Source organism: Neopsephotus bourkii, unplaced genomic scaffold, assembly GCF_033783945.1.
Source record: "Neopsephotus bourkii isolate Nb327-2 ecotype Australia unplaced genomic scaffold, CSIRO-AGI_Nbou_v1 NB_547, whole genome shotgun sequence".
Classification (NCBI taxonomy): domain Eukaryota; kingdom Metazoa; phylum Chordata; class Aves; order Psittaciformes; family Psittacidae; genus Neopsephotus; species Neopsephotus bourkii.
In genome coordinates, this window is record NW_026901048.1 from 1245182 (window position 1) to 1268321 (window position 23140).

The 23140-nt window shown below is 39.1% G+C and overlaps 1 protein-coding gene across 2 annotated transcripts; it reads right to left on the reverse strand.

Annotated features, from left to right (window-relative positions):
• Positions 1-4893: 4893 nt before the first annotated feature.
• On the reverse strand, positions 4894-23113 carry HELQ (helicase, POLQ like). 2 transcript variants are annotated; one of them, XM_061350972.1, is made up of 18 exons: positions 22934-23113; positions 21845-22583; positions 21321-21499; positions 20640-20840; positions 19585-19657; positions 19009-19106; positions 18360-18458; positions 17465-17610; positions 16349-16588; positions 15329-15470; positions 14926-15030; positions 14201-14417; positions 13276-13433; positions 12272-12370; positions 11803-11976; positions 11229-11342; positions 6177-6311; positions 4894-5078 (listed from the first exon to the last, which is right to left on the reverse strand). In XM_061350972.1, exons 1-18 carry the CDS (start codon positions 23081-23083, stop codon positions 4992-4994), a joined length of 3156 nt encoding a protein of 1051 aa, XP_061206956.1. In that variant the 5' UTR covers positions 23084-23113; the 3' UTR covers positions 4894-4991. The 2 variants fall into 2 exon arrangements, with proteins under 2 accessions (XP_061206956.1, XP_061206957.1); XM_061350973.1 differs by lacking the exons at positions 21321-21499; positions 22934-23113 and having other exon boundaries at positions 21845-22056.
• Between the last annotated feature and the right edge of the window lie 27 nt (positions 23114-23140).

Here is a 23140-nt window from a genome sequence, read left to right on the forward strand (position 1 = left end):
CCTTGTGGTATTCAAATGCTGTGGTAACAGAGCTCCTATCAGGCAGTTGTGCTTCTCCCATGCCAGCAACGCCATTAACAGACACATTGTGCTCACCAGGTTTTCACAACTAGGAAGAGCTAAAAATAAAGCTTTCCAGGAATTTTAACTGTTAGCAGCAGCAGCGTGTTATTGCTAATAGCAACCCCGCTGCTGTTCCTAGGCAAGAACCAAGAACTGATGTATCTATGCATATCTATACCTATCTGTGCATATTAAGGGAATTAGAAGGGAAGAACGGTCTGTATAAAAGGCAAACAATTCTTGTGACATAGCAGCGTTTGGGCAGATGAACAGAGGTGACCCATGTCAGAGTAGCACTTAATCTATATTTCTGTGTGAGAAGCCTCAGGAAGATGAAATTAAGACTAAGATGATGCCAAGAAAGACTGAAAACTGTAAAACCAGATGTGTGTATCAAGGCGTTTTTGTAAGCTATCTTTACTCCCTATCCCCAGCCAGACCTGGTCCTGACAGTGCTCTTTGGACTCCCAGCTGGTTTTATTTCTGAACCCAGCTGGTTGTGACTCTCAGCACACAGTCTGTTTCTTCAGAGATGAAAATGACACATTGGGTCTAGGTTTTAGGAGTTGTCTTTGAAGTGCATATAGCTTTATAGATATTGCTAAAAGACTGTTTCCACTGAGTCTGCAGCTGAGAAATTCAGGTAACAGGGGAGCTGCTGAGCTCCAGCACAAGAAAGAGTGCACCACAGAATCATTCAGCCTCCCTTCCAACCACAACAAAACTTTTAAGTGATAATAACTGACTCTCAGTACAACCAATACTCAGTGCTGGACCACCATGCTGAAAAGGATCAAATGAAGCTCTAAAAGGGCAAACAAAGTGAGAACTGCCTACACAGGACTAGCTCACTGGAAGCAGCTTTCCAGAATATAGGAATACAATAGGTCTTTTCACACAATGAAAGTGAACAGCTAAACGTTAACACTTTTACCAGGCTTTCCAGAGAGACAGTTTTCAATAAGTTGTTGCATTTCAGGCATTCCTGAAAATACAGAATTATGGACCTAGGGGAAGGAAGGGAAGGGAATCACACAAAATCCGTAACTAGTCTGTGCAGGCATGCCGGGAAGTAAATAGGCATAAACACTAAGAAACATGCTCCAAGGTTTTTGGTCAGAACACTTGCTGTGTACTAGGTGCAGCCTGAAGAGACAAACACATTATAGTTCTGATCCAAGTTACTGTGGGTTATGAAGAAATTAGCATGAACATCTTACAGAGCATATTTTTATGACCTGCCTTTGCTTTGAAGCATTTATCATTTCACATAGATAAGCCTAAAATTGTTCTTTTCCTTTAACACAGGATTTAGAATATAAATATCCCATTGAAGCAAGAAATATTTACCTTCCAAAACATTCTGATTCCATCCTTAGCATAAGCTTTCCTGTAGTACAGCCACCTGTAGCAGATATTCACCAAACCCAACATATACCCATTCTGACACCTGCACATGATACAGCATTCTACGAACGCAGGACTGTACTTGACCCTTCAGCGTTATCAGCATCATACAGCAGCACAAAAATACTGACTAGCCTCTGTTACATGCTTTTTTCCCCTCTCTCAGGGAAAAAGCCCAGGTAACAGAGCTTTCCGATTTCAGAAAAACAAAGCAAGCTACACATAGCAAAGTTTTAGTGCAGATCACTGCAGTTTCACCTCTAACGTTATTAAAGGTCACACAGAAAGCCTTGGAGGAGTTGCACTCATCTATCTGGCAAAGCACAGCCTGTAAAACGGAGCAGCAGAGACAACAAATGTCATCCTCTCCCTCTTTCCAGACCAGCATCACATAAACCTGAAGCCACCTACTTGTTTCAAACCAGCTTTTGCTACCATTTCAAAGGGACTCTACTGTTTGTAGGGAATACTTAACTTCATTCCTAAATGTGTATCTCACCAAAACCTAGTCTTGCAACAGTGCTGGTAATTACAGTGATCTCCAAGCATGAGGATAGGCAGCTGACAACCAACAACAGACAGCTGCCAGAAACAATTTTCCTCCTGTTCCACTCTACAATATAAAACTAAACCCATACACTTTAAAATTAGCATACAAGTACGAATATCACGGGAAGTATTGTGAAACTCCTGTAATTAATGTAGCAATGAATTAACTAGTTACACAAGTTATTGTAATAACTCAGTACTCAGAGTAAATAGAGTAATTTGCTGTGGGCTCCCCCTCACCCAGATCCATGCAAGTGTTTCAGTCTTTGGAGAAGCACCCACATTGAGCACCAATACATCTTTACAGCAACTGGTTGGGCTTTACAGGCATCACTGAAATTTTCCTACGTGCATCAATTGCTTAGATACGTACTCACACTGGAGTGGGCATCATCTACCTTTTAACAATAATGCAAATAAGCCAATAGAGAAATTCTCATTATTTATAATTTGGTAAAAAATACGTTCTCGATTAAAAGGGGAAGGCTTAGATAACCACAAGTCATGGCAAATACTGCTTCTGCACTGGAGGGCAAATAATACCTTGCTGTTAGAGCCAGTTGAACATGTTCTCACGTTTCCAAAACCACTTCTGCCTCAGGCACTTCAATATCAGCACCAGGATTCCCCTGCAGACACTGAATCTAGCAATGCAAATGAATCATCCTGCCTCTAAAAAAACACTGGTTTTAAATTCCTGACCTGGTTTAACAATAAATGCATTCAAGTATCTCACTTATCCAAACTTCGTAAGCCTCTGTAAAGTATCATAATTATGGTCTTAGACACACACTTCTGCTAAAGAAGGCTTATAAAAATCGGTTCAATTGCTATTTAGGATTTCTCTAATGCAACAACAAAATGAGCAGTAAAATACAACACAACCGTAAATTGATTAAAAAAAAAAAAGACAGTTTAAGGTTTATCTTACTTTTCCTTTACTGAGAAGGGACCCCCAAATTTACAGAGAAATGCCATATTTAATTGTGCCAGCGTGCTGGGTACCATGATTTAACTCAGCAGCCTATCACAGCTTTCTAGTTATTCCTAACAGGCAGGGCTCTAGCATTGTTATGTACTACAGAACAGCTTTGAAAAGAAATTCCCCATATCACAGTTGAGGAAGTTTCAAGCATCTTTAAAACTACTTTCACAAAGCCTAGCTTTATGCTAGAGGAAATCTGGTTCAGGTACCTTCTAAAATTCTAACTAATGTGACTGATACATGCCTATGGAGTCTCAGAACTTAGAATCATAGAATAGTTATGGTTGGAAAGCACCCCCATAGGCAGGGACACCTCACACTAAACAATGGCACCCAAGGCTTCATCCAAAATGGCCTTGAACACTGCCAGGGATGGAGCATTCACAACCTCCCTGGGCAACCCATTCCAGTGCCTCACCACCCTCACAGCAAAGAATTTCTTCCTTATATCCAATCCAAACCTCCCCTGTTTGAGCCCATTACCCCTTGTCCTATCACTATAGTCCTGAAGAAGAGTCCCTCCCCAGCATCCCTATAAGCCCCCTTTGGATACTAGAAGGCTGCTATGAGGTCTCCATGCAGCCTTCTCTTCTCCAGGCTGAACAGCCCCAACTTTCTCAGCCGATCTTCATATGGGAGGTGCTCCAGTCCCCTGATCATTCTCCTGGCCTCCTCTGGACTTGTTCCAACAGTTCCATGTCCTTTTTATGTCCAGGACACCAGAACTGCACACAATACTCCAGGTGAGGTCTCACGAGAGCAGAATAAAGGGGCAGGATCACCTCCTTTGACCTGTTGGTCACACTCCTTTTGATGCAGCCCAGCATACGGTTGGCTTTCTCAGCTCCGAGCACACACTGAGGCCAGCTTGTGTTCATTTTCTCATCAACCAGCACCCCCAAGTCCTTCTCCACAGGGCTGCTCTGAATCTCTTCTCTGCCCAGCCTGTAGCTGGGATTGCTCTGACCCAAGTGTAAGACCTTGCTCTTGGCATGGTTAAACTTCATCAGGTTGGCATCAGCCCACCTCACAAGTGTGTCAAGGTCCCTCTGGATGGCATTCCTTCCCTCCAGCGTATCAACCGAACCACGCAGCTTGGTGTCATCGGCAAACTTGCTGAGGGCGCACTCAATCCCATTGTCCATGTCAGCAACGAAGATGTTGAACAAGACCGGTCCCAACACCCATCCCTGAGGGACACCACTTGTTACTGGTCTCCAGCTGGACATTGAGCCATTGACCACAACTCTTTGCGTGTGGCCATCCAACCAGTTCTTTATCCACAAAGTGGTCTCTTGATATGGCTTCTCAAAAATCAACGTCAAGCCTTTGTCTTCTAGTCTTCACATTTAGTCATGAAATTAAAAAATATTAAAAAAAAAACAAACCCATTAGCTTTGTTTGGAAAACTGCTACAGAAATATCCTGAAAATTCTCTCTTGGGAACTGCCAGAGACTGAATGTGAATTCAATATTCACATCTTTTAACACGGCTTAAACTAGGCATCATTTACAATTCCTTGCACAAATCTGGGATCAGTTTGTCATGAGTTGCAACTCACTTGTTCCTTCCATTAGGTTACACCTAGAGTTCAGGGATTCCAGCAAATAACAATTTTGCATTAGCTCACTCAAACATGTGTCCTAAAGGGAATATCCAACATATACACATTATTTAAGTCAGCTATGAACCCAGTCTCTAAGCAGAAGTACACACCAGGCAGTTAGTCCAGTCCTCAAAGCACTCCGAGGGCTATTTCTCAAACCAGGAATGAATTAAGAGCATATCTTTTGATTCTAGCCTCTTGCTCAAGAGGTTCAATTACAACCTCCAAATGAAGTCAACTTTCCAAGACACATTCTGAACGCACACTAAAATGAGGTATACAAAATATATAAATATTTATTATAATTACAGCAGCTTCACATAGTAAAATTAAAAATTTTAAAATATGCCAATTTCTGCATTCATGATTTTTCTTCGTGGTCAGTAGGTCGTTGGGATATCGGTAGGCACCTTTAAGAGTTCTTCTACTTCTTCTTGTAAAGCCTCAGCTTTTTCACTCAGCAGCATCTATAATGGGAAAAATAAAATGAACACAACCGCCCCCTGAAAAAATGAATATAAGCATTAGCTATAGGTTAGGTTAAAACACCAATGTTTCTTTCCAAGCTTGCATCTGGTCTGTAAAAAACTGGTATTGCTGCTGCTCACAGGACTAGAGTACCTCTGCCTCAAAGGACTAACATTTTCAGAAGTACTACTATCAGCATTTTTTACTTTTTAGTGTACACCCATATGAAAAACACACACAAATTTATACCGTACACAGAGCTGGTTTTCTCAGTTCTGCCATCACTTAATATGCTAAATATAACAGAATATGAACAGTTTTGTCTAGAACTATTAGCAGAGGCATCTGTAACAGATACTTGTTTTCCACGCTGGAATAAACATCTGTAAGTAGTGCCTGCCAAGTTACCAAGTTCTTGCTTTATACAAAATTTCTTACTACAGCATTTTACATCACACATATAGGGACCCCTGACATTAGTAACTATTTAATCCACTACCCTGAGCTGTTTGTTGCTGACAGATGGCATATAACAGTTCCCCAGTAGCATGCATAGCATTCACATACAAGTATTCTTAACTCCCCAGTTAGAGAAAACTCCATCAGTTTAATATTTGAGCATGAGAATAAGCTAGATTGCTGCACTTGGCACTGATGAGGAACCTGCATATATCCCTCTATTTTTTTTTTTGGCTCATACAGCAACAAAAAAGCAGTAAGGAGCCTACAACAACTATAAACAGCCATGATCTAAAATTACTTTTACTCCATGAGAATATATAAACTAAGACTTTGTTACTGACTGCATAGTTTTTTCCACACCACCCACCCATTCATTTATTCTAGACATTCCCTTACTTTACCAAAAGCTCGAAGGTCAGCAACTGCTCAATTTGTTACTGTTAACCATCTTAGATAAATGATATTGTCAAGAAAATATTTCAATATTCTTAATACATAGTCCTATTTGGATCACAAATGTCCACTAATGCCTTTATTTGTAATTTGAATCCTTCACTTTTAATATCATTCAAACACCCGCTTTCAACATACTGAAGTTCTGAAGCAGGTTTTTATAGCTTTGTTTCTAAACTTACCTTTGCAGATGAAACAATCTGTTTGGCTTGACGTCGTGACAAATGATCAATCATCTTGACCAGAGTTTCTGGATCTGCATTAGCCAAGTGTGCTAAAGTTTTGTACCCTGCATTATAAAGCTGTTTTGCTCGTGCCTGCAAGTTCAAAGTTGTGTTAGCTTATTAGAATAGGCAATAACAACTGCCATTAAGTGCCAGTCTCTGCGCCAACCTAAAACATGTAATCTCTGCTTATTAATCCAATTCTGATTTATTTTCCTAAGAACACGAATACTCCCCGAGAATCATACCTCCCCAAAATACAGCTTTACTGCTGAGATTTATCGCCCAATACAATCTTACCCAGCTCTTCAGAACCCAGTTGTCTACATTTTCTCTGAGCCTAAACGATACTGACTCTATCGTCCTCTTTTTGTTATCATGTTCTCTGCATTCACTACCACTGACAGGAATGATTGTCACATCATTTGATGATGTCCAAGTGAAAAGATTTTGTCCATGTTTCCCCCCCACACACAGAATTTTCACATAACAGAGCTTTCAAAGAATTCCAAAAGACTATGCTTCCCTGTTTCAAGCTTATAAATAATTTCTCTTTCAGTTTAACAGTATCTTTTTTCATAGAATCATAGAATAGTTAGGGTTGGAAAGGACCTTAAGATCATTTAGTTCCAACCCCCCTGCCATAGGCAGAGATACCTCACACTAAACCATACCACCCAAGGCTTCGTCCAACCTGGTCTTGAACACTGCCAGGGATGGAGCATTCACAACTTCCCTGAGCAACCCATTCCAGTGCCTCACCACCCTAACAGGAAAGAATTTCCTCCTTATATCCAATCTAAACCTCCCCTGTTTAAGTTTTAACCTGTTATCCCTTCTCATGTCACTACAGTCCCTCATGAAGAGCCCATCCCCAGCATCCCTATAGGCCCCCTTCGGATACTAGAAGGCTGCTATGAGGTCTCCATGCAGCCTTCTCTTCTCCAGGCTGAACAGCCCCAACTTTCTCAGCCTGTTTTCATATGGGAGGTGCTCCAGTCCCCTGATCATTCTCGTGGCCCTCCTCTGGACTTGTTCCAACTGTTTCATGTCCTTTTGATGTTGAGGACACCAGAGCTGCACACTATACTCCAGATGAGGTCTCACGAGAGCAGGGGGGCAGGATCACCTCCTTCGACCTGCTGGTCACGCTCCTTTTGATGCAGCCCAGGATACGGTTGGCTTTCTGGGCTGCAAGCGCACACTGAGGCCAGCTCATGTTCATTTTCTCATCAACCAACACCCCCAAGTCCTTCTCCACAGGGCTGCTCTGAATCTCTTCTCTGCCCAACCTGTAGCTGTGCCTGGGATTGCTCTGACCCAGATTTAGGACCTTGTACTTGTCATGGTTAAAATTCATGAGGTTGGCATCAGTCCACCTCAGAAGCGTGTCAGGGTCCCTCTGGATGGCATTCCTTCCCTCCAGCGTATCAACCGAACCACACAGCTTGGTGTCATCGGCAAACTTGCTGAGGGCGCACTCAATCCCACTGTCCATGTCAGCGACAAAGATGCTGAACAAGACCGGTCCCAACACCGATCCCTGAGGGACACCACTCATTACTGGTCTCTAGCTGGACATTGAGCCATTGACCACAACTCTTTGCGTGCAGCCATCCAGCCAGTTCTTTATCCACCGAGTGGTCCATCCATCAAATTGATGTCTCTTCGATTTAGAGACAAGGATGTCTTGCAGGACAGTGTTGAACGCTTTCCACAAATCCAGGTAGATGACATCAACTGCTCTACCCCTGTCCATCAGTTCCGTAGGCCCATCATAGAAGGCCACCAAATCAGTCAGGCAGGATTTCCCCTTAGTGAAGCCATGCTGGCTGTCACCAAGCACCTTGTTGTTTTTCATGTGCCTTAGCATGCCTGCCAGGAGCATCTGCTCCAAGACTGCCAGGCACAGAGGTGAGACTGACTGACCTGTAGTTCCCTGGGTCATCCATTTTCCCCTTCTTGAAAATGGGGGTTATATTTCCCTTTTTCCAGTTGTTGGGAACTTCACCTGACTGCCATGATTTTTCAAATATGATGGCCAGTGGCTTAGCAACTTCATTTGCCAGCTCCTTCAGGACCCATGCATGGATTTCATCAGGACCCAGGGACTTGTGCACATTCAAATTTTCAAGATGGTCTCGAACCAGATCCTCTCCTACAGTGGGCCCAAGGTCTTCATTCTCACAGTCCCTGCGTCTGCCTTCCAAGACTTGGGTGGTGCAGTCAGAGCCTTTGCCAGTAAAGAAGTCATTCAGAACCTCAGCCTTCTCCAAATCCTGTGTAGCCAGTTCTCCCGAGAGCTTCCTGAGGGGGCCTATATTGTCCCTACAGGTGCTACATACCTGTAGAATCCCTTCCTGTTATCCTTAACATCCCTAGCCAAGTCTAATTCTAACTGGGCCTTTGCTTTCCTAACCTGGTCTCTAGCTTCCTGGACAACATCCCTGTACTCTTCCCAGGCTGCCTGTCCTTGCTTCCCCTTTTTATAAGCCTCTTTTTTCATTTGAATTTTCCTCAGGAGCTCCTTATCCATCCAAGGAGGTCTCCTTGCCCTCCTGCTGTGCTTCCTTCTAGTAGGGATGCAACACTCCTGAGCTTGTAGCAGGTGATCCTTGAAGGCCAACCAAGAGTCTTGGGCACCCCCCCCCCACCCTCTAGGGCTATATCCCATGGAACCTTACTAAGCAGGTTCCTGAAGAGGCCAAAGTCTGCTCTCTTGAAGCCCAGGGCAGTGAGCTTGCTGCACGCTCTTCTCACTGTCCTGAGGATCTCAAATTCAACCATCTCATGACCGCTGCATCCAAGGCTGCCCTGGAGCGTCACATTTCCAACCAGCCCTTCCCTGTTGGTGAGCACGAGGTCAAGCATGGCACCTCTCCTTGTTGGCTCCTCTATTACTTGCAGAAGGAAGCTGCCTTCCACACAATTGAGGAACCTCCTGGATTGCTTATGCCGGGCTGTACCCTTGTTTCAATAGATGTCAGGGTGGTTGAAGTCCCCCATAAGAACAAGGACCTGTGAGCGTGAAGCTTTTCCTATCTGTCTATAGAGTGCTTCATCCCCAGGTTCAACTTGATCAGGTGGTCTGTAACAGATCCCCACGGTAATGTCTCCTGTTGCTGTTTTCCCTTTAACCCTGGCCCACAAGCTCTCTGTTAACTGCTCACCTGTCCCCAGACAAAGTTCCATACTCTCCAGCCTATCCCTAACATAAAGGGCAACTCCCCATCCCTGCCTGCCAGGCCTGTCTTTTCTAAAAAGTCTGTAACCTTCCATTCCAACACTCCAGTCACAGGAGCCATCCCACCATGTTTCTGTGATGCCTATTATATCATAATTTTTATTTCTCTAGTTTCATGTGAAGTCATGTCTGTGATCCCACACATACCAGAGAGATACACATCACAGAAGAGACTGTCCAGAACTTGATTATCACCAGTATAAGGGTTTGTGCGCTATCTTCTTCTCCTGACTTGGTTTGATCCTCCTGTTATGTAAGGTAGCCATGCAGTATTTGCTTAACAGAGGGCCTTTGGGCAAACATTTCCTTTGCAAAACAAGTACTGCTAGAACTTCACAAAGTTTAAATTAAAATGCATGTCTACACTAGTAGTGGAGTAATTTGTATACCCAAGGCTTTCATATCCTGAGTTATGAAATAATACCTATTTGATGAGCAATTATTGCACCTCCACACATCTGGTCAATTACCTTTTGTTTCCCCCCTCCTCTTGCCTCTTTTAGAGACAAAAAGGAATAGAAAGACATTTAATTGATGGCATATGTTTTTCTTCAGCATCTAACAGGTAACGGCTTACAATACATTATCTTCCTCCAGGGTAACTGAGGACTATGCATGTTCACTGATGTGAACCAGGTGTCATTAATCTCACCAAAAATAACTACTAATTGCCAGCAAGTATTTTCTGTGACCTATTTGGCTGCTGTACGCATAGTATGACTGATGACACAGAATCCTTCCCCATTAATGACTTAAACCCCATGAAAAGGTTTTAGATTGCTCTTTGAAAACTGTACAAGTGAGTGTGCAGAAAATAACTCTCTCTTTCACTACAGTAACCTCAAGATTGATTTTATCTTTCATCCACATAAATTTAAGCAAATAATGTCTGCTCAAGATGACAATTTAATCTGCTACAAATATCAGCTGTGGCACAGTTTTAACTCCAGTGCAGAAATACCTTAATTATAGCAGTAATTTTCAAGAGTCATCTTTAAAACAAAATTTTCATAGAATCATGCTGTTGAGGCTGGTTTAGCCCTTACACAGAAATATTCCCCTATGGAATGAGCCATCAAAAAGACTACTTGCCTCCTGCATCTAATTCAGAAAATCCAATTACAAAAGACACCATTAAGCTCTAAGTCTTCACTGTTTTGCTCCTTGGAATAAAGCCTTACTGCCACCAAATTCAGTGATTGCTGACAAACTGATTCTACGACAGGGTGTACAAGCTAGTTAGGTAATTTTGCAAAGGAGTCCAGTAATTACTTATAACCTTGCCCTGAAGACCAAAAAGATTTTCTACTTTAATAGGAGTCTTTGATTCAGAGACCAAGTAAACTTGTTACTTAGAACATATGCAACACTGCAAGTGATTGTAAAAGCCTAAGGTCCCAAACGGACTTCACATATTTCTGTGAGGATCTTGTAATGTAACTAAATATGTAAATTGGTTTTCCTCTTTACTCAAGAATCCTTTACCACAAGAAACCCGGACTCTGTTTTCTAACTAAGTAGACAGCTAGATTGTTGTTCAAATACAAGATTTTTCACTGTGGCAGCAGCCAGAAGAAAAACATCCTTGGCTCCAGCTCACATTTCCTCAATAGATCACTCTTCCCCCAACCTCCAGGACTGTCGTGGGATATCTGCACTATGCCAAATTCTCAAAAAAACACTAGCTTGGTCTTCCAGATAAGGCACAGTAACATATAGCATAGTAGTTTATATTGGGAAAATCTCATAAAGCCAGGTTTACTAACCTCTAGAACACCTGCTACCTCCATCAGAGGGATGAGTTCTGTCTTAACACAGTATGTCAGCTGCTTGATAAGTTCTGTCAGCAAAGCTTTGTAAACCCAGAATTCTTTCAATTCCTGCAGAGATAAACAGAATTAAAAATCAAATCCTAAGTTCTGTACTGGGGGTTATGACTAATAAGAGCTCTGCGATGGCAACAAGTATATATTTGGCTTTTAGACAGAGGAAACTGCTGTTTTTAGTTATCCTTTCAGAGCTGCAGGGCTGTATTCAACACTCTTCAGCTGAACATCCAAAAGCTGTTTTCCTGAGATGACATTCCACAAGCAGATGGCCTTATTTCCAAGAGAAAGGTAAAACTGTCAGTGCACTGTACACTTTGTATATTTTCTCTGTACATAAAGCTTACTTTTAATATAAGAAATATCACTGTATGAGCATGCTTTTCTGAATAGGAGAAATAACTTTGAACAGGAAAGGTGAAATACAACACCTGCATTCAGTTCTAATGTAAGAGAACAAGACTCCAGATCTTGCAAATCCCAAAGAATTTACTGGAAATCATTAACACACTACCTCACAGAAGCGTAGAACACAGGAGGCGAATGAGGCAGCAGAATTAAGGAGATTTTGCACATATCCCCGGGACATATTAAATTTCTCTGAAACACTCCATATATCGGTCTCTTTCAGTAGCGCATAAAGGACAAATGACAGGTAGAGCCTGTTTACCACAGCACTGTCCACATTCTAGGAATAAAGCAAGTCAGAGTTCAGAGCCAATATCATTTTTGAGATACTCTGTTAGTGCTACAAGGAAGTTCTTTTCCCCTCTTCTCCTTCCCGTCTTTAAAACATAATTATATTATACCCAATCATTACCCAGACATTAAACAACACTAAGAAAACCAATCAATGAGGTTAAAAGAAACTTAATAAGTACAACAGCAATAAAGAACACTAGCAGAAAAATAATCTAGACTTTGTAAATAACCAAATGAAATGACTTAACTGTGATCTTAAGTATGAGAAATCTCCAGCCTACCTTTCTGATGGCTTGGCCAGAAGCTTTTCTTGTAATAAAACTTTCAGGTACTCCCACAATATCTGCTACTTTTTGCTCTGCTCCACTTAGCTGGTTGAACTAAAATAAGATTTTATAAAGAATTTTCAGATATTTAATTCTCTTAATATTATAGAAAACATAAGTCTACTACTTGAAGTGAAATAATGTTTTGTAATATCTCTATAATAGTACTCAAGTCACTAGACTAGCAGAGTCGCTAAAGTCAGATCTACAACTTCTTTGCCTTGCTTGAATTATCTGTAACTGTCAATCTCTGAATGCTACATTTTAACAAAACTAGGTATTAGTGCTACCCTTAGTATACATCACTTTACAATAAAGAGAGGAATTGAACTATGGTTGGATCTTACAGAGTGTGCAAGACTAGGTTAAGTGCTGTGCTGCTAGGCTGACATAAGCATAAGTAGTCTGTAGGTAAGGTATTGGTCACAGTGTAATAGTTACAATCATGGCTGGTGTTAAGCATTAGACTTATATCAAGGATCAAGACTAAACATTCTGTAGTGGATTTTGCTCCCAAAATTACAGATTAAATGAGTGAGCATTAGAAGGTAAATATGGCTCTTCATACATTTAACAGTGGTTTTCTTGCAGTCTACCATGATGTGGTTACATATAACTAGTTCATATGAAAGCACTGATTTAGGATTAAACAGACCCCAGTGATGGCCAGGCTAGGCCCAAGGCTAGTCAGGATTTGGAGTACTGGCAACTCCGAAGATGTGTTTTTGCCACTGTTTCCCTCAAACAGGATCAAATATTACAGATGCAGAAGAGAACTTCGGTTTTTATGCAATAAAAGACAGCACTTCTGCCCTGTGAGTGAAAATAAATTAGCATATCTTAACTTTTCATCAAATTGCTACCCCACTATCTGCATTTCCTACGTGTATAAACTTACTTAAAATTTAATAATCAGTATTACTACATGGCCCGATGCATGTTTGCTAGTAAATTCTCACCTGTCTCAAGTATATCATCCAATCTGGGCTACAGTTAGAAGTTGTATCATACGGAGTTGTCAGGTACAGAAGATGAAGATTGCTCTCAAGAATCAGCCCTTCCAAACCTTTCTTCAGTTCTCTATAAAGAAGATTGCAGTATGCCAAGTCTATAGACCCTATAATAAGCACACAATGTACTGCAACTTTAAACAGGTATACACAGTTAATGTAATAGACTTTAACACAGAATCAACATTTCCTTTATCTTCCACAACAGCTTGTTATGCCATCTGAAGATGAACAGTTGTAACCTGAATAATCGCTCTAACCTGAGCAGTGAAAAAAGAACTGATGAAAGACAGTTAGCTATTTCCATCTATGTCTGTTCAGGGTGTGGTTCTGGAGTGTTTGTGAATTGCCTTGGCTTTAAAGAAATCCTGGAACAAATCTTGTAGATTGAAAGAATCTGTTTCAGAGACTCTATTCCAATGGCATTCCATACCCTGCATCTTTATGCTATGACAGGAAAACAGAACTTCCTGATATACTCCTTTACTACAACTGGTCTATATGTCATATGTTTCCTTTCCCTCCTAAGCTTCCCTCTAGGTCAAGACATCCCCCTGTTCACAATAACTGTCCATAACAATTAATTATAAGATGAGGTTATGCAGCATTTTGAGTACAACCACTAAATCAAATCTTTAAATCACTTTTTTGGAGGTAGACTTCTGGTTTTACTCCCACTATGATCAATGTTATTACATTTCATTCCCATCATGTTCAGCCCAGCACATTATTTAGCAATCAAATCTGTCTCTCTACAACTCATTTTTCATTACAGTTTCAGACTGAAGATGGGAAAACATACTAAATTGAAATAAGGCTGAGATGAAAGTGTTTGTTGAAATAAAAGATTATAAGAATAGAAAAAAAGTCTTACCTTTATATGTAGCTTTACCCAGCGGTGTGACTGTTAGTGTACATTTGGAATGGTTGTCCTCAGATATTCTTCCTTTTAGGAGTCCTTTTTCTATTAGTTTTTGTAGCCCATCTTTAATTATCTCCGAGAGGCTCCTCTCTTTAGACAGCAGCTGCCTCTGAACACCCAGCAATGTACTGCACATAAAATTGTTGACCTCTTCGTAGGTAACTGCTATCTGCATCAGTTTTGCAAGAGATTAGAATGTTAAGGTGTCATTTTACACATTCTGTAACCTAAATGAAAAAAACTGTCTACAGAAGCAGCTGGATATCCTGTTAATGTGTTTCTACAGAATTACATGGGAACAAATAAAATGATAGACAACTTATTATGGACCGGATGGATTGCTCTCCATCTGTTCTATTATTCTAGCTACTGCATCATGTTAATTTGTTTCTAGTTTGAATCAAGTATCAGAAATGGAAATGTTATTAATACTATAATGTATCATAAGGTAGCTTTGTTTTTTACAAATAAGGAAATTATCAATTAATTACATAACATGACATCCGAGTTAAATAAGACTAATCAAAACTTTGTTCTTTTTATTCGACTAGAAGCTGTTTTGAGCTTGTAAGCCAGTATGTTTAAAAGGTCTATTTTTCCCTAAAGAATCAACAGATAAAGATTTTCTTTGTATTCCCAAGCACTTAAGTTACTCACACAGAAGAGTTAACTGATACCTTCAATCCAACCAAAGATAACAACAGAGTCTGCATCCCCTTGGTAAACTCCAGCAGAAGACTGCTGTAACAATTCTCCAAAGGACTGTTAATTAAATCCTGAACCTAAAAAGAGCAAGAAATATAGTAGCTAAGAGAAAAGATTTATGCACTAGTTTCACACATTTAAAAATATTGATATGCATGATTCAGCTTTAAAGAAAGTAAGTATAGGCATCTAAAAGTTTACAGCTCACATCTGAAAACAAACCACATAAAGGCAGGTTACAAGTATTATTATGTAAGTCAAATACGTGCAACATTAAGAATTGAACAAAAATTGAGCTAGGCATTTCAGCTCCTCCTGTTTATCCCACCAGCTTAATCCAATAATTTAAACTACCAATAGCTTTATAAAAATTACCAAGCGTTTGTCTTTCTCTTGTACTATGAGAATACTTTCTCCAGCACTGTCAATACCAGCTCGCCCAGCTCTGCCAATCATTTGTTTATACTGGTTCTTCTTCAGGAAGTCATTAGCAACATAAGGAGCTCTGAGAATAACCCTGTGAAGAAGTCTTCAATAAGTTATGCTTTATATTAGAACTACTAAGTAGCAATAAAACTTTAAATACATTCGTTATAAATGCCCCTTGCTTAGTAAATATTTAAAACCAAATGCACCTGTTTGAACAGAAAACCATTTAACAATTTAAGATCTACTGAATGACAAGCCATGTTTATTACGTTTTGCAGAACCTTTAGAACTAGTCTTTGCCTTTACTCAGAGGCCCGAGTTTAAGATGAAAACCACTGAGATATGAAATAAACCCTACACAAAATATAAGCTATACTGATCATACATCAGTTATGCTAGTAAGACAATACTTGTCTGTATTCATTTTTTGCCTCCCCTCAAATGCATCATTCCAACATGCATGCACACAAATATGAATTCTTAATAAACAGTCTTTGGTCAGAGTACAGCAGCCATGTCTTCAGCATGTGTGTAAGAAAATAGTAAATATCTTTTGTTTTAAAACATATTCAAACTGTATCTCTTTAGAAAAATGTCACGATTTAAACACTGTTCTTAGGACAATATCCAAAGAAACCACCATGAATTCCTTACTCTTCCGGATAACATTAGAAAATACTGAAGCATATCCTTGATTTCTTCACGTTTTTGTAATTCATTTATGTAAGTGCCCTTCAGCTATGCATTCTGAGCAAGTTGATACTGGTTCACATTTTCCTGTGTAAAAGCTTTGCAGTCTTGTGTCCCGAGTCGAACACTAAATCCCCTATGCATTTCACTTGTTAGTAAAAGCAGAACATACTTTAAATAGCATCAGTATTTCCAAATATTACTAAATTACTAAAGAAAACTTTTTATAAAGCAAGAAAAATCAATGCAACAATGAAATACATTTCAGTTACTAACCTTCTGGCTGGCAGGTTGACTCCAGCAGCTAAGGTAGCTGTGCAAGCAAGGAGACACAGGATACCTGCAGAATATGCTTCCTCTATAATTTTTCTTTCATCATTTGTAAGGCCACTATGATGATAGGCGATACCAAAAGGAATTGTTTGCTTCAGAACAGGACAGACACTTCCATTTCCAATATACTTTAGGTTCTTGATGAGATCTTGTTTCTCTTTCTCCCTGTGAGCTCTAAATTCTCTTGGAGGAGGAAAAGCATTTATTTAGACTTACCTATTTTTTCAGATCAATCATTAACTACTTAGAAAATAAAATTAAAAAAGAAAATCAAGAGACATGCTTACTGTCTATTTCTGTTCACTATCCATACCTCTAACATCTATGTCAGAGAAATAGTTATTCTCACTAATTTTGAAATAGCAAGACACAGGAGAGTGATTAAGTTGCAGCAGAACTCTTTTCTTGTTTGTAAGCACAGGTACAGAAGTGATTAAATTCTGACTGGATGTGAGCACCAACTGCACTGAAGAAAGGAAACAGGGCCAGTATCAGCTTGCAGTGGATGCTACAGGTACTTCAAAATGGTTTCAATTTTAATAGTGAGGGAGAGTTACTATTTATTTGAATATAATTTGTTCCTACATAAAATTTAACTTGGCTAGACCATTATGAGTTGATCAAATCATAATTAAATGATACCATATGTGAGTCTTACTTTCTTTATTAACAAAGCCTGGTTTAGATTTTACAACTTATATATACCCGGCTACAGAGAAAACGTTCATTTTCTAAGCCTGCGGAGACCAGTGCCAAAGGGGTACAAGGTTAGATTAGTGTAGTATGCTTTTCCTTTTTTCTTTATTTGCTCTCTAATAACCATTTTATTAACTAGTTTTGGGGTTTTTTTTTAAATAAGGGGTTTTGCTTGTTAAAGCATTTGTTTAATAAGCCTTGAGCAGTTTGCTATCATTTACGCACTTAGCAACTTTACATGATTCATATTCAAAATATTTACTTCTGATCACGAGGGAAAGTCACTTGCAAACTAGTGAAGTTATACCCTGACCATTTATTCCATATATAATAAAAAAAAAAAAAAAAAAGAGAGATACTTACTTCTTGAGGTATTTGCACACCATTGAAGCCACATTTTCACAGTTCTTTTTGGTGGGACAAAAGATTAGGCAGGAATATTTAGGAATAACTTCAGTAACCAGTGCAATAATGTGGTCAGGATCTGCTTTCTCCAGACTACTAGAATACTATCATAAATGGATATTGACAAACATTTAAACTTAGAAATTAAGTCAGAAACTAAATATTCAATACTTGTTCTCAACCTTTGCTAGAAAACCATATTTGCACTAACACAACATAAATGCAAGAAACTGTGGGATAAGTTCTCCCAATCCTCACTTGAAATAGTTTATTAACACATCTATCTTGACCTGAAGAATACATGGACATAAGAATTAAATACTTTGCTTTTTCTCCTCAAAACTTCAAATTCTTTTAGCAACACCACAGTGATGTTACTTGTGCTATTACTGGCAGTCTACTATAACACACATTTTTCTTTTTAAAGGTTGAAATTAGTTCATAAAAGGCAATAATGGAAAAGAAAACAAAACCCAAACAAAAAAAACCCCTGAAAGGTATCTCCTTTCAGTATCATCTAAGGTCAAGTCCAAAAGATCAACTGGTGAGAAGATCTATCCAAAACCATAAAGCACTAGGTACATATAATACTCAAACCCATTCCTCTTCATTTATCAAAATATTGAAGAAACCTCTACCTTAAAGAGCAGTAAAGAAGTGAAAATCAAGTTAAGTATTCAGTATTTTAAAGGAATTTTTTCTACACAAAGCCTAACATTTTCTTTCTCATATGCATTACAAAAGAACTATCTTATTTAAATAATTTCTTTGCAGATTATCTGTAAACAAATCTGTGTAAAATAGTACATTTCATAACTATACTTCAATGAAACTATAAGCACTTCGGGTTTACCTTGAAATTAAGGAGACGTGAAAAAGTAAAGCCATTTTCCGTTTTGCTGTCAACTGCATAAATGGTGTCTTGTATCTTTATGTATTCTTTTAACTCTACCTAGGGAGATAAAAGCCATGAACAAAAACTTTAGTTAAGCCTTCTCTAAAGGTTAAGCTATTACCGATGTCTTTTCTAAGAATCACATTTCATATACATACATATGTTCATGCACACAAGAACACACTCCACCCATCAAGAATTTCCTAGAGTTCATTGTTTTAATTGCCTGCCCTGAGAAAACATCTGATTATAATGAAGAATACAAGAAATGTTGTTTCCCATGAACTATTCATAAACCATTGTCATGGCAGTGTTCAACCACCTGTAGTACAAATTCTAGTTCTATCAAATGAACTATAATGATTTATCAAAGTAGTTGTAATTTAGGAATTGGTTTAGTTAAACTGATACAAGAGGCTTAACATGATATAAAGGTACTTGCATTTGTGCATTTACAAGTGCACCGATATTAGTACAACTGCAAGCATTAGCAGGCATTGTATTACATTGTGAAATTAAGCATAAAGCTGTGATACAATCCTAAATAGACATGCTATAATTTTAAAGTCAAATATCTTTACTAGTTTATGGTATCTTGTATACACACCGGTCTAAAATTATTAGTATAGTACTCTGCTTGCAGGAACTTCTGCAGGTCTCCAACATTATTTAAGGTTGCACTCATTCCAATGATTTGCGTGTTTTCTGTAAAACAGAAGTTGACATGAATTTATTATTGCCATGCTCACAATTTTAAACACTTCTGCTCAATACTGAATTCAAAAGCCCACTTCTTTATTGTTAGTCTTCTTAAATGCCGAAGTAGCAAGCTTGAAGTGGGATATAACTAAGAAATATTACTCTAGATGTACACATAAAAAAGGAACCTTTCTCTATGGAAGCTTTTAAATGAAATGGCTAAGAGACTCCTACAAAGAAATGGAAGGCATTTGTCAACACTCAGGATTTCCTAGAGAAGTATCAAAAAGCTTCAGAAACACCTGGTCCACCATTACAGGGTCAACGGACTAACAAATAAGTAAACACTGTTACTGCATGGAGTCATTCCTAGTTTTTCAAAAGCAGCCAGAACACCACAAATCCTGAAAGACAAAGTATGATATCTCTCTAACGATGCCATCACTACAATATTTTAGTAACATTAACTGCAGCCGTGACTTACTACTAGCGTAAAGAATTTTTGCAAGAGTCATTTCCAGTGTTGCTCCACGACTTCCCTCACCAAGCATATGCAACTGTGCACAGAAAGGAAAGAGAAAATGCAAGAATGTTACTGAGTTAAGAGTATTTCTAAAACACACAATATTTTTTTTAAAGTCCTAAATAAATATTACAGAATTGCCTATTACAGAGGGATTATCATGGACTTCCTCATTATATCCCTCTGGCAAATTCTGACTGCCAAGCTCCTTCCACAAGTATAGCCTCACTGAAACAACATTTAATAATCATGGGAAACCAGACCCAAGGGCAAACATAGAAAACAAGATTTACCTTCCATTTAATTAGACCATTAGTGATACACTTAACTCCTGATAGTAAACAGTCAGCATAGAGATCTTTGTGATCACCAGTGTCAAGCACACTGTTTTAAGGACCACTTACAGTGGAAGTTAATATACAAAGATTTCTAGCAGTCAGCTACTTCCAGAAAAACAAGTTAATCCTTAAACTGTCTTCTGTTTTGAAGCTACTAAAGTAAATTCAGTTAGGATGAAGTATTCCATGAATTAAACATCCCTGTTAGATGTTATACATGTGATTCAACCCTTAGCAGCACAACTTGGCTGCACCACTTAAGAGCAGAATAAGGGGCAATTCTCCCAGTCAAATGTTACTTCATTCAGCCATTATTAGTACCAGTCACGCTTTCGACATTTAAGAGTCCAGTTGTGGGATTCATAAAATACATTCTCCATGACTATCTATGTTTCTAACCAATTAGAAATGTCTAACTGCAAGTACCTATCAGTAATTCATCACTAACAGTAGATCTCTCAATATAGAATCCATTGTCCTGATACAGCAACAAACGATTCAGTTAAAGAAAAATAACTTTCAATATTACACGTTTACGTACCAATGCAGAAAAGTTAAGTAGTGATGATAAACACTCAAAGCAAAACCAAGCAATCAAAAAATGCTCTTTGCTAATAATGGCATATTATAAAGATAAAAGTCTGTGTATTATAAATCTTAGTAAGTCTTGTAGCATACCTCATCTACTACAATGAGACCAACGTCATCAATTCTTTCTGTTTCAATTAAAGAATTCACTAGAGCATGTCCTTTTTCTATAGTAGCAATATAAAGAGACTTTTTTATTCTCCTCTTGATTGGTGGAAATCTTCCTTTACTTCCTGCATATTCTTCAACCAGGAAACCCAATTCTATCCCAAAACTTGATAAACTCCTAATCTGTTTAAAAAATTAAAAAAAAATCAATCAGAGAGCAAACTCACACTCTTGCATTTTAGAGCTGCCTTGAGAACTCAATGTGCATATAACCAACCCACACAATAATCAACTGCTTGGATTAGTGAAAACATATTATCTATGACTACCTTTTCCACCTGCAAAGCTGAAATGTTTACAAATATTATCAAGCTTGAGTTGCATCTATTCTCTAAATTAACTTTTCCTTTATGCCAAGAGGATAACTGCAGAACTACACATAACATTGTAACAAGCTATTATTTCAAAATTCAGCATGATTTATTTTCTGGCTCAGCATCCTCACCTTTGTAAGTCTGTTTTACAACAAAATTACTGACCCTCTGAGCAACATTTAGGAGAAAAGACTAACTTCCCACCATATATTTATAAAAGTCATGCAGTTTGCTAAATTAGTGTTAAAACCAGCCAAGTAGGAAGGCATAGCAGAGAATATGAGCAGACCTTTTCCTGGACAATGGCAACATATGGCAGGATCATCAGAACATCTTTCTGTCTGCAGAGTAATTCTTGTAGAATTATTATTTCAGCTACAAGTGTTTTTCCACCACTAGTTGGCAATGAGTATATTAAATTCCTTCTTTGTTGTAGAGATTCTAACATTAAGCAATCATGCTGCCAATCTGTAAAATTAAGAAAGAAGTATTAGCAGCCCCCAGAAGCATATGAATCAATATAAAAAAATGCCTATACTTCCTATAGACTACTCTAAGTCCAGTGTTTGAGATTTTCTTCAACAGACCACTAAAAGCTGTTAGTGATTGAGCCTTCTAAAGTATTCTATAAGACTGTATCAAACTTTCCTACCCACCTAAACACCCAAAATAACCACTTAATAAAAGAAAACCACCACTTTCCAACATGGTTTACATTGAATATTACCTTAAATATTTTTACAGTGTTAATGGGTAAAATGAGCAAGTCTTCACTAGTATTTCTTTTTCTTTCTCAACAATTAGTTACATTACCATAAAGCATCTCAATCCCTCGAAATTGCCTGAATAGATCTTTAACTTTGCTAGGTAATCCATAGAAAGGGCCTATATCAACAGAAGAAGATTCAATAGTTTTTCTAGCAACACAGATCTCTTCAGATAAAACGGCTTCTTGAAGCTGCTTGGTTTTAGAGACCTGCAGAGTCTGGGCTTTGGCATTTCCAGTCATAGCACTTTTCAGATGATCTTTAAGACTTTCAGTTTTAAATAAATCACTCTTGGAGTCAGAGGAAGAGTCAGTATGTCTGTTTCTGTGCTCAGCACCATGACAAAAAGATGATGTACTCCTGATTTTCTCTAAGGAAGGATTCACACATTTATTCATCCCTTCTGAGGCTGGAGGTATTCTAGAAGCAAAAGATAGTTCAGCCATTTTCTCAAAATACAAAAGTTGTGATGATGGCAATTCATCTAAAATAGAGTCAGTCTGTTCTTGATTGTTATCCACTGCACCCCTTTCACTCACTTGGAAAGCATCCTCCTTGTCAGCTTTAAGGGTAACTGTATTTTCTGGAATAGAAAAATTAACTTGTTTCTTCTGTGGAAGTCCTGGCTGAAGATTCCCAGGTATGATTTCTCCAGGTGCTTTAATAGCCAGCTTTTCATCCTGCAGGTATTTGTGCTCTATATCATCAACTTGAGCTAGAAAAGAATCATTTCCACAAAGACTATCATAGTCACCAAACATATCTTCTTCGCTATCATTAGCGCACTGTAAAAAAATAAAAAGTATTAGTACTCCAAAGTGACACCAAGGAAGGCAGCACATCTTGCACAACACATACAGGATGCAAATCATTTAAGCCTTTCCCAGATTCAGAAGAAATGTATATGATTTTCTGATGTTGTGAGGAAAACCTAGCTTCACTTCTAAGTGAACTTGCAGCGAGTGAAGCTTAACCTACATGTAGGCATGATGCCGGCTAAAGCCAAACTACATTCCCTCTCATACAAAGTAAGGCGCTCCCTGACAGCACACAGGCTTAGGCTAGGCCAAGCCATCTTCCCAGGCGGTGCTCCCTCCACCTCGATACGCCCGCCCGCACCCTGCGACCCCCGTACCGAGGTCTCCGCCAGTGGCCCCTCTGCGGAGCTCAGTCTCTTACGAGCCACCGGTGAGCAGACGGCACTAGGCTGCACCGGGGCCCGGCTCCGCTTGCGGACAGAACCGGGGCAGCTCTTCCTCCGCACCGCGAGTCGGGGCTCAGCCATTAACCCCAACCCCGTGAATCTGGGGGCCGTATAGCCTCCGGCTGGCGCTACAAGGAA